The sequence below is a fragment of the Wyeomyia smithii genome, chromosome 1, assembly GCF_029784165.1.
Source record: "Wyeomyia smithii strain HCP4-BCI-WySm-NY-G18 chromosome 1, ASM2978416v1, whole genome shotgun sequence".
Taxonomy (NCBI): Eukaryota; Metazoa; Arthropoda; class Insecta; order Diptera; family Culicidae; genus Wyeomyia; species Wyeomyia smithii.
Window position 1 is genome coordinate 14,623,017 of NC_073694.1, and position 12,757 is coordinate 14,635,773.

At 42.8% G+C, this 12,757-nt stretch overlaps 1 protein-coding gene across 1 annotated transcript in view; it reads right to left on the minus strand.

The window, feature by feature from the left end:
- Nucleotides 1-3,993: 3,993 nt before the first annotated feature.
- The window catches only part of LOC129719166 (microfibril-associated glycoprotein 4-like), an 84,421-nt gene continuing 75,657 nt past the window's right edge, over nt 3,994-12,757 (minus strand). Inside the window, exons 2-4 of the mRNA XM_055670617.1 lie at nt 5,037-5,437; nt 4,308-4,982; nt 3,994-4,249 (exon numbers count right to left, since the gene is read on the minus strand). Coding sequence (XP_055526592.1) covers nt 4,063-4,249; nt 4,308-4,982; nt 5,037-5,395 — 1,221 coding nt within the window. The 5' untranslated portion in view covers nt 5,396-5,437 and the 3' untranslated portion in view covers nt 3,994-4,062. The remainder of the gene's footprint in view (nt 4,250-4,307; nt 4,983-5,036; nt 5,438-12,757) is intronic.

Below are 12,757 nucleotides of genomic sequence, written 5' to 3' on the forward strand. Positions count from 1 at the left end.
TCGCTTAGATTTTTTTCCACTCCCGGTTCCCGGGAATTCCCGGGAATTGAAATTTTTCATTCCCGTTTCCCGGGAATACTGCAAAGCCTAAGAAGTAATGTTTGCATTGAAAAATGGACTTTTTTTTCAGATGGTGATAGAAAAAAAACCAAGACAGATGATTGATTTTAATGAATTTCCCATGGCACTGTGTACTTTAAATTTCCCCGTTCACGGCCAGTACGGAGCTTCTCGCTGATTGTCAGCAACTTGGTGTGTGAAATGGACTTCACCTCAGCTCACTTCCTTCGTGGGAGTAGTAAAATACGAAGTGCCCTGCCAGTCGTTGCCATCCAAGGTGAGATAGGTCTCAGCGTCGACCACCACCATCACGTCGCGATTCGCCGGGAAAATTGACTGAACCATCTTATTCAGCCGCTGCCCCTGCGTCATTGCCAGCAGTTCCGAGAACAATTGACGGGACTATCGGCTCCTGACATGTATGTCCATGATTGCCATGTACTTTTTCACTGTTTGGCCGTCAAGCAAACGCAGCGCTGTAGCCACTTTTCGTGATGCTCTGATTGTAGTTCAACAGTGCCAAGATGTTGTAGGTACCGGAACAAGCATAACCAGCGTCCCTTTTCCGTACGATGTCCATTTTTGACATGGCGGGGTAACGTTTTCTTAACACGCACACTTCTGAACGGAGTAGTTTCACTGTTCTCACCATCACGGTTAGAGTTCGAGCCAATTTTTTCTGCTGATTCATGGGTTACTATTTATGTTGCATGAGTAGTTTCGTCAGTGCGTGTAAAGGCAAACCCATAAAAACATTGGGGTTCAACAATTTTGTTTTCTCGAAAAAATCTCCATGCAAAACTTAAGCTTAATCGGACTTCTGATAAGGTTTCACTTGCAGTCGTGAAAGTCTTACATTTTTGACCAACGAAAAAATGCACAGAATAGCTCTCGAAGTTTTCGACTCAAGCTGCACCAGAAAATACAAGAGACACTCCCAGCTGGAACATTTTTTCCATTGATCAAAAAACTGAAACTTTGACCGCTTTGAGGCTCTACTTCACGAAGTCCGATTAAGCTCAAAGTTATCATGGGAAATTTTTACAAGAAAACCAAACTTTAAAACTTTATCGTAAATGAAATCCGAAATGTCGCTTTCCATTGGAATCCTAATCAACTATCAAAAAATGGTGAAAAAAATAATTCAGGTTGGTGCAAAATACAAAATAAATTAAATCTATAAGACTAAAAAATTGCCACGAGCGGTAACTATATTATTTTTTATCTAGGAGCCAACACTCAAACACATTTAATCGTTAAAAAAATCGTATATGAAAAAGTAGAATTCTAGATTTAGAAGAAAGTCTTTTATAATATAATTCAGCGGGTATGATTAAAAATTTTAACTATTAAATATGTTCACGTGGATTTCAGAATAAACGAGTTTTTTTCATGCGGATATTTGATTTTATTTTAAATATTAACTTCCATTTTGCGGCTACTGCTTCGAAAATCTGGATTCTTAACAATTGCACTTTTTAAATAGTTTTTGATTCGGCACGAATCAAAAAAACACATCTTTCGTTACTGCAAGCCTGGTATTCATTATTTAGAGAAAACAAACAAATTCGAAAACAATTAAAAAATCATACTTTTCCCTGAGAACAACTGTACATAAATCTGTAGATTTATAACCTCTCTCTCCACGATATCCATAAAAAAATTATCGCTCGCAACATTACATTTTTTTTGGTTTTGTCCGATAGTTCCGTGTGGGTGAGTACCCACAGGGATATTTTCCCAATGGGTACTACTACCCATACTACCCCCATGAACCGCTGGCTCTGCAACTGATAGACTCGCACAACTTGTACTAAGTTTACGCTTAATTGAATGCACAATTCTTCTTCGGGATGGAATGTCGTCACATCACGCAGAAACATACTAAGTAGGAAAAGAATCCGGCAGCTACTTTTACTAAAATATTAGCTCAAATAAATGTTCCAAAACTAAGAAAATTAAAGAACCAGCCAAACAAAAAGTTACTACACTCCAAATGTTTCCATTAGAAAAAAATTATAATAAAAAAATAAAACAACAAATTGCAAAATTTAGTTTGTATTGTTCTGATTTAGTTCCAACATGCCTAGAAGTCTTTATGATAATTTTTTCACCTAAACAACGCTCTCGAAAAAACTGGCAACTTTTGTTCCCGGACTTCGGACCGGACTCCGAACCGGAACCGGAACGAAGCTAATCGGCCGGACCCAAATCGGACCGGAACGAGTTAGTTCCGATTTTTTACCGGACCGGAACGCGGACCGAATATTTTCGTTTCGTTGTCGAACACTATTCAACAATGCTATTGATTTGTTTTTTTTTTTTATATCCAGTAACTATTTTTCAGCTCCAGTAACTAGTTCTCCCAGCTGGTCTCGAGGTACGATGCTGGCCTAACAAGCCAATCGTCGTAGGTTCGAGCCTCGGCTCGGGAGAGACTGTTAGTGTCAGTAGGATCGTAGCGCTAGCCCCGCAATTGTCCTGTACACCTAACAGTTGGCTGCGAAGTATGTGTATAATAAACAGAAGGTCGAATTCCGATACGGAATGCAGCACCAAGGCTTTGCTTTGCTTTAACTAGTTTTCAGCTTGTGGCCAATTCTGGTTCAGTAATATTTCTGTTCACGATGTATATTATTTTTGGAAGTCAAAATTATTCTCTACAACTACGATGAAGACGTCACACCGATCGAACAAACCGTTCTGGCTCTAGAAATTTTTGTAATCATCATGAGTAGGTTTAAATCCCTACAAAAGCAAACAAATTCTAATTAAAATTAAAATTTTAAAATTTCTAACACTGTTGAAAAGCAGCGTTGTAAATCGAGCGAGAAGCAGAACCTTTCTTCTTCTTTCTGCTTGAGAACGAGACATATGCTACGCTTCTCAAGTCTTTTACACACACGTTTTGAAGATACTCTTTCTTCTTCATGCATTCCCCTGAGTGGAAGCAAGCACGCACCGACACGAACAAACTCTTTCGTACTGCTTCTCAGCTACCGTAAAAAAGTACGCGAGTTCCTGCTAGTGAGTAGGAGTACTCGATTAAAATTGCTTGACTAGGAGGAGTGCTTGAAAAACTGTACTCGAAAACGAAAACGCTTTCTTCCCGACATGCACCGACAGCCGAAAGTGGGGCAAAGTCCGATACCCTAGGACTGCTTCGGTAAGTTTTTTTACAGCAGTCTAATGCAAAATCAGCCGAAGCGAACCGTTACCGAAGTGGTCCGATACCCTATCATTTTTTTCCCTCTGAAATCATCGCAAAGCATCTTGAATCATGTCTTCGGCTGGTCGTTCTCGCGAGCTGGGGAGTAGGTATACACGAGTACACACGAGAAGAGTAGACGGGAGTGTGTGCATATGATCTCGGGAGTAAGAAAGAAAGCAGGAAAGAACGAGAAATAGCTTGAATGGAGAATTCTCTACTGTGTGAAAGCGGCGACACCGAGAACCTCACATGAGGTGTTGTATGCTGCTTACGAGCGAGACTAACAACAATGTTGAAAAGTCACAATTTGTTTGGCCACACAAACTCATTATTTACTGATGTTTATCATAAATACCTAAGCTACCCCCCTTTAAAAAAATTGTAATCATCATTACCATTTTTGTGGTATTGAAGGAAATAAAAAGGCTTATCTGTTAGCGAAAAGTGGATGTGGATCTCAGAATGTGTCCCCAAAATAAACTTGCGAAGTGGTAAAAATAATAATAGATAACATTTGAAAGAATTATGAATAAGCTCGACACTCGAAGAGATTTATGTCACCCAAGCGACTACCCAATATCTCTAAAAAAGACCTATACGTACACTTGGGCTGTGACATATTTCAAATTCCACCAAAATTTTCAAAATCGATCAAACCGCTACAGAGAAAATGTAATTTATTCAGGCTTGATTCTAACAAGTCATTTCAAAATACACCTAGCTTATCATAAGAGATATTTTTTATGACATTACAAACAAAGTTTATACACTTTCCTTCGCGTTCACTCAAATCACAGCTGCGACATCGTCTTCTCGATTTCCTTCATCCCATCAATAACCTTGCCCGGGTTGCCACCCTTCCGGCGAATCATCATCTTGGACATTTTCAGCGAATAACCAACGCCGTGAAACTTTGCCCAGGACATCCCCACTCCGAACTCGTCGTTTTCCCCGCGCAGATATTTACCGTTCAGATTGCTGTGAAAACATAAGTGTCAATATTTTATTTATTCGATCTTGAAATGTTTCAACTTACCTGGAGTGACAATTCCGGTACCACCAAGCACCGTGATACTTGATGGCACAATTCTCCAGATGGGTGTCATTGTCCTCATCGAAGGTACTGAAGTAGGCCCCCTTCGTGTAGCTCATCGAATCCCCGGCCGTTCCGCTAAATCCGTCGATTCTCATAACCTTGTACAAATCCGTCTCACCAGCGATTTCAAAATTTTCGTACCTAGCAAAGGTACTATTCCCATCGAAGTCCTCCAACAGGATGACCAACTCGTGCGGTGCCGAATAGGTCAGCTGATGGATCCGCTCCAAGCCGAGCCAAAATTCACCACCATCCATTTTGCCAAACCCAAACCGATACTCGTCCCAGTCGCGGAAAAAGTTCACCATCCCGTTGTACCGGTGCTGGAAAACGGTCCAGCCGCCCTCGTTGTAGTCTTGATCGCAGTACACCATAATTGGTTTGCCGAATTCCCCATCCGGCTGAACGGTATAGACTCCGGACGGACTGTACGAGTAAAGCTGATCACAGGCCTCGAGAATGCGTGGAAGTGGTTTGGACATCATCTCCGTCTGCTTGTGGTCCATCTCGATCAGCTCCGGTGTGTTCTCGCAGTTGGATTGGGCCCGCAGCATTACCATGGCGTCATCGAAGTACGTACGGGTTGGGAGGCGTTGCTGGGCGAGGGCGAGATCTCTATAAAAACGTTTTGATTATAATATAAAGAAGTTATGATCATCAATCACGAACCTCATCTCCTTATGCAGCAGGGTGAGATTCTTCCCGATAACCCGCAGCTGATGTTCCGAGTTCATAGCGGACCGTTCCGTTTCCGAAATGTGCCAGGCTAGGTTTTCGATCACGTGTACCAGATTCTGCAGCACCCCGGAAATGGTGTCCACCTTTTTCTGGATGCTCAGCTCGAAGCGCATCATGCGCAAATCCAGCTGCTCCATTTTCAGCGCAAACTGTTCCAGATCGAAATCGTTCAGATCGGTGGTGTTGACCTCGACGAAGGTCTGCCCCAGAACTGCCACGGGTAGGCATAGGAACGCTCCGTACCAAAGGATCACCACCGACCGGGGTATCATCCTGTAGCTGCTACTCATCCTTCCTCTTCCGCTGACCGACCGATGACCGATCAGATTTGGCTGACGAACGAAAGTAAACTGAAGAAGAACCGGCCGACACGGGGATTTTGGAAACAGAAATTCACCCCAAACCGGAGTACAATAACGGATAGATCATTTCCTCTGTACTCCGGTGGTCGCCTTCTGTTTGCGCCACACGGAAGGTGTTGTTTAAAGAGCGCGCGTGGTGCGCGTCAGCCGATTCTCGGTGGCCGCGCGGATCCGTTGCAAAACTAGCGGCCCGCCCCAGCAGCAGCAGCAGCAGTCGAAAAATAATTAAAATTGAAATTTGGAATATCGTCTGCCTTCACCTGTGAGAGTGAGTTTGGCTGATGTGTGGCTATTAGTAGGTTTGTGGGTCGATTTGCAGGTGTTGCTGTTGCTGCTCTGCTGCTGCTGCTGCTGCTGTCCGTCAATCGGAATCGGTTCAGACTCTTGGTGCCCCTGCAGAAGGTGATTTTTCTGCCGTGGCCGCCAGCAGTGGATAATTGATGAATGTCTGATCTGTTGTTTGGTTGGTTGGTTCGGTGGTAGATTTGTTTCCTAATATTTATCTGGAAATTGAGGTTTTTTTTCGTATCGAAACGGTACCCAATCTATTCCCAATCTAGAAAATGGTAATTATCGCTTGACTTCGGTGCGAAGATGTTTTCATTCATCATCGCAGTTCTTTTCGAGTTTAATCATTTTTTATTCACAGGTGGAATCGAATTTACATGAGTTTCGAAATTTCTTATAGAAAACTATACACTTTGGTGAAGCATTCGGGGTTAACTTTTTAATGGAAAAAATGGCGCTCTATAGGTGCTAATTAAACGCTCCATCACTTCACTACTTTAAAGCACCGCTTTTCCGACCTGTGGACGATAGTTTAAAACAGCATTTTTTGACCCAAAAACAGCTGTATGCTGTTAATAATTATTAAAAGGTAATTAAGTGCTGTTTATCAAAGTCCTTCTGAAATTTTCTTCTGTTTTTTTTTGTTTCACGGAAAATAATAAATTTTGAGAAGAAATTAAACTAGTCGAGAAATCGAAAAAATAGAATAAAATTATATAAAAATCCCATTCCGAAAGGTCGAAAATTTGAAAAAAGGAAAATAATTTAAAAACTGAAAGAAAGGTTATTGAAATCATGTTGAAAGGATATCAACAAAAGAATACAAAAAAATAGAATTAGCCACAAACTATCTAGACTAGAGAGGCCATAAATGGAAAGACCCCCATCAAAATTCAACCTAAACCGGCTAGAAAGAACGGACCAAAGGAACATAAATTCAAAATCCACTCTAACATGACTTCTAGAGTTTAAATTAGAGGCCAAACAGAAAATTGCTAAAACTTAGCTCAATCTTCCTGAAATAAATTTCTGAAAGAAACATAAATGCTCAAAACAAAAGTTTATTTTCAGATCGCACGAAGAAACCAAATAGGAGACGTTGGTCTTATAAGTAAATAGTAAGTTCAATATGGCTCAGATCACACGGATAGAAAAATAAACCAACATAATATGGCTCCTTGTGCAGCTGTAAAGCATAAAAACACGATAATAACGGCCAAAAAATGATCAATATTCAGCCAAAAGGCCTGAAAAACGTAAACCAGCGAAAAGGCATCAGCAGATTGAAACGAAAATCGTTCGAATAAGCAGATAAGTCTAAAACCAGGAGCAAACAGGTGAAAATCAGTGTCTAATAACTTAGGAAAGTAAGACAAACTCAACAAAAATCTCTATCAAGCTTGGTTCAAAATGCGTAAAAACTCGCGTAAATTTAGCTTAAAACATCTGGAAACACTTCGGAAGTTTGGAAAGAATAAAAACAGGATGAGTTCTGAATTCAGCCCAAAATGGTTGTCAAACTTCTCTGGATGCTAGAAAAAGCCAACAATGGAATAGTGTAAGTCACTTTAATTAGACAGTGAAGATCAAAATAAAATATGATCAAAAATTAGCCAAAAAAGGGCTCAAAACACTTTTCAGGGTCAGAAGAACTGGAAGAAAATAAAAATTTGTCTAAAATTATATAAAAAACTACTCCGATAAAAACGGTTAAAACAACGGTTAAAACAAATTGGGTATTCCGATTTAACTAAAAATGATTGAGAATGCTCATGGAATCCAGAAAAACCGGAAAATGATCTTAGATTTGGTTCAATTTGATAAAGTAGTTCTAACGAGAGGAAAAGGCCAAATGATTCGAGTTCAGTCGAATGGTTGAAGAACGCTCCTTAAGGAAAGAAAATGGGAGAGCGAAACTTGATTCCAACTTGAGTTAAAAGTAGTTCCTCAGATGGATGCGACTGAAGACAAAACTGATTGATTGAGATCACAGCAGGGGCTTCTCGTCCATAGGTGCAACCTGTGCATTGAACACGGGGACCCCAGGCAAGAAATTAATTTCAAATCCAAATTTATATTTATATCTTTTTTCAGTGTTATTTCTAAAAAGTAACAAAAAGGAGTAACTTGCGTTTTTTCGCGGACATGATTATGATTACTTCCCCAAACTGTGATACTCTGAATTTATAATTGAACAGGTGGGTTCAAAAGTCACGAGTCGCCCCTGGATCACAGCTTAGTTAAAAGTGCCTCAAAGAAGTAAAACAGAGTAGTAAGTAAAAAGTGCCTTAAAGAAGTAAACAGAGTTCAAACTATTTTTATACTAGCTTAAAAAAACTTGAAATCTACATCTGCTATCGCGAGAAATCGAGAATAGAAAAATATATCTTACTTCACTTGAAATTATTGAAAGGTTCTCAACATGTAAAAACAAAAAGGCCAAGAAAGAAATAATTCCAAGCCTATTTCAAATTTAGCTGGCAACGTCCCTTTAACCAGAACAGCTTTAGAATTTTTATTTGTTTGGACCAGCATGTTTTGCCAAATTTGCATGTTTTCGGGTAGAGTATCGTGTCCACGTAGGTATTAACAATAAACCCCCTCTCCCCTCTCCTTCCCCTACCGTGGACATTTGCGTAGGATGTCCATGAGGAACGTGGACAGCTCCTGATTAGAATTCCAAAACGTCAAAAGATTAAGTAAAAAAGTAAAGAAATGTTGAAAATATGTTCAGCGAATTGTAAAATTCAGAAAAGAATGAATCATAAAATAAATTGAGGATAAAAAGTCATGAAAGAACAATAAAAAAGTTGAAACCAACTAAATTGAAAAAGTTTTTAAAAATATCAAAACTTAGAAACGGAAGGTCAATATGGTAATAGAAGTGAACATCGAACAAGTCAAAATTAGGGCCGTTTCTAAACTACGTGGTCATAAAAAGGGCGACGGGGGGTTTATCAAAAGACCACGCACGCGGGGGGGGGGGGGGGGTGTAAGGTTAACGAAATGACCGCGTGGTCTTTTTTTCTGACTTATAATTTATTGTGGCCACCAAGTCGAGAATGAATCTTTTCCGAAAGACCACGAGGCGGTAAGGGAGGTATAAAAAGTGATCAAAATATGACCACATAGTAAAGAAAAGTTTATAATTCTAAAAGTAATGAAATTATTATTTGAAGTAAGGCCATTTGAAAGAAATTAGAAATCTATGAACTGAAAAATTGGAAAAAAGTTGAAGAGGTTGTTTATAAGACACGACCGCAGAGTTAACGTAGAATACGACGGCCTGTCTTAAGTCAATGTATTTCTTGCAATAGGTTCGGGAATACACTCAATGGGGTTAATCAATTTAATGGTCTATCTGCTCCAGATGACGTTTACCTCTACAGACGGCACCGGTAACGACAACGAATAACTTGCTGATGTATCCAAAACAAGAATGAAATTAAATTTTGAGGCTGTCTTTTGTATCAAATTGCACTGAGATAGCTTAATTTAGGCAGTGGCTACGAAGAGGTTATAGACGAGGGCCAATAGTGCATTCCCGGTCAACTAGGTTTAATACGAACAATTTTCTGCAGTTTGCGGTAGCGTAGATAATTTTACAACTGATTGCTGCAAATAGTAGGACTTGAGCGAAAAATTATGTGATTCAGGCTCACTGGCTCAAACACTCTTCAAATGAATGTTAAAATACAAATAATGTTTGTCAATGCCATTTATTGATAACTGAATATTGTTTTTTCAACATGGCAAATTTTTGATTTTGTTATGATTGATTTATTGCAATATTTAAAATTAACATGAGGTGATTTATTTGCAACTATATATGATAATTTTAACCCTGAAAAGATAATCATACTTTGATATGCGTAAAAGGATAATCATGAGTCAAATTGACTCCCGACTTTCAAATGCTTGAAAATGCAACTTTTTCTTTATAAATTATCGATGAATTGTCATTACAATGTTCATACATCGATAAATAACAAAAAAAACTAGATTTTTGGTTTCAATATTCCTTTACTGATTAAGAAGAAACTAGAAAAAAATGACGCACTGTCAGACGAAAAGAGCGCAACATTACTGAAAGCGAGGAGTCAAACTGACGCAGAGTAGGGTAGGTGAGTCAGCTATGGCAAGTGCTCCAGTTATAGCTATATCACATAAGCGCAACGGTACCAGTTATGGCAATACCCCATTCAAACTTCGTAGGCCATAACTGGTACATTTTTAGGTATTGCCATAACTGGTACTCCTCTCCTATCTTTTCAGAGTTAATCGCTACACTGCTAGCCCCGCACGCTGTAGATATGCACACACACGTTATATAGCTAGCCACACACGCCCACGGGTGCAGGTGGATGGACCACCGTGGTGGACAAAAAGCGGCAAAAGCGGGAACGACGCGCGAAGCGCGGCGACCGCGATAAGAAGCCGCAAGGGTCGAACAGGCGGAGCAAGGGCGACACGCTCATTTTCAAGACGGATGCGTCTGAATACGCTGAAGTCTTGAAGGCCATGAGAGGCGAGTCCATGCTCAAAGACTTCGGCACGGATGTCAGGTCAATTCGTCGGTCGCGCACCGGCCAGATGATCCTCGAACTCCACAGGAAGTGCTAGGCGAGGAGATTCAAATCCGAGCCCTCACCCCTGAAGTGACTCTCCAGTTCAAAAACCTGGACGAGATCACCGAAGGGTGCGACATAGCACAAGCCTTTGAGCGAGAGTGTGGAGTGGTGATGACCGCGGAGGCAGTTCGTCTCTGCAGGGGCCCATAAAGCTTCCACTAGCGGAGGGTAACAAGGCCCTGAAGAAGGCCACGTTGAAGGTGGGTTGGTCGGTTCGCCCTCTGCGCACCTTCCAACAGCCCGACGTTTGCTTCAGGTGCTTTGAGCGGGGGCATAAATCCTAACCGTGCAAAGGGCCCGACAGGTCCAATTTATGCCGCCGCTGTGGTGGCGCAGGCCATAAAGTACGGGACTGCGGCGCACCTCTCACGTGTCTAATATGCACCGGTAAATGGGACGCCAAGCACGCCATGGGAGGCCCCAAGTGTCCGGCTGCACGGCCGGCTACTAAGCCGCAGGCTTGAGGGTGATACAATTAAACCTGAACCACTGCTATGCGGCGCAGCAATTGCTACACCAAGCAGCTGCTGAGTCGTTGTCGGATGTGGCCATCGTCTCGGACCCCTACCGCATCCCAACCGGAAACGGTAACTGGGTATCGGACAAGTCTGGGAAGACGGCCATTTGCACGACAGGCAGGTCCCCGGTTCAGGAGATTGTGTCGACCTCCAGAGAGGGGTACGTGATAGCCAAACTGGATGGAGTATTCTACTGCAGTTGCTATGCTCCGCCAAGTTGGTCTACCGAAACGTTCGCACAGATGGTTGATCAAGCAACCGTGGAACTGACGGGCCTATGGCCGTTGGTAGTTGCGGGTGACTTCAACGCTTAGGCTGTCGAGCGGCTAAGCCGCTGTACCAACCAGAGGGGCCAGATCTTGTTGGAAGCTTTGGCAAAGCTCAACTTAGACTTGGCTAACGTTGGCACGAAATGCACCTACAGCAGGAATGGTGCGGAATCGATTATCGATGTGACGTTCTGCAGCCCGGGACTGATCACGAACTGGAGGGTAGACGACAGCTACACGAATAGCGATCACCAATGAGGTAGGCGTGCGGAAGCAAGCAGCGAGTAGGGCCAATATTCCATCCTTCTACGGCTGAAAAACATTGCATTTCGATGCAGATGTTTTCGGGCAGGCCATTAGAGGGGGTGAACCACACCCGGGTGCGATGTTGTCATGGACGTGCGACGCCATGATGCCTAGGTCTCGTCCGCCTAGAGAGGGTAGACCACCGACATACTGATGGAGCGAAACGATAGTAGGCCTACGCAGTGCAAGACGGAGGATGCAACGTACGCGTTCCGATGAGCAAAGAGAGGAACGCGGTGCTGCATTCAGATCCTCTAAGGCAACGCTTAAGAGCGCAATCAGAGCCAGTAAACGAGCCTGTTTCAAACGACTATGCGCCAGTGCCAATTCGAACCCGTGGGGTGATGCCTACAGGATCGTTATGACCAAGACTAGAGGTGCACTAGCCCCGGCTGAACAATCACCAGCGATGCTAGAAAAGATCATTCAGGGCCTCTTCCCAAGCCACGAACCAAGTCCCTGGCCTCCGACTGACTAGTCACCACTAACCGTGAGTGACGACAGTCGTGCAGAGCCAGACGATGCGGTAAGGGAGACAGAAGATGAATTGATCGAGATCGCAAACTCCCTAAAGATAGGCAAGGCACCGGAACCAGATGGAATCCCGAACTTGGCGATCAAGACGGCCATTAAAAAAGCCCCCGGGTTGTTCAAGGCGGTCATGCAGAAATGCCTCGACGACTGCCTCTTTCCGGACTTGTGGAAGCGCCAGAGGCTGTTGCTGTTGCCGAAGGTCGGGAAACCACCAGGTGACCCATCGGCATACAAACCAATCTGCCTGCTGGACACGGCGGGCAAGGTGCTTGAGAAGGTAATTCTCAATAGACTGGTGAAATACACAGAAGGTGAGAACGGTCTATCAAGCAACCAGTTCGGTTTTCGAAAAGGTAGGTCCACGGTGGATGCAATTCTCTCCGCCACTAGAACGGCAGAGGTTGCAATCCAAGGAGGGGCATTCGTTATTGCGCGATCGTCACGCTCGACGTGAAGAACGCGTTTAACAGTGCCATCTGGGACTCCATAGCCTTAGCGCTACAGAGCCTCAGAGTGCTGACGCCGTTGTACAAGATTCTTTCAGAATCGAGTGCTAGTGTTCCATCCTGGGTCCGGTACTGTGGAATGCCATGTATGACGACGTGTTGAAACTAACATTCCCTCCAGGAGTGGTGATTGTAGGCTTCGTCGATGATATAACTCTTGAGGTCTATGGCGAGTCAATTAGAGAGGTGGAGTTAAAGGCCGCGCTATCCATACGCGTAGTGGAAGACTGGAAGCACT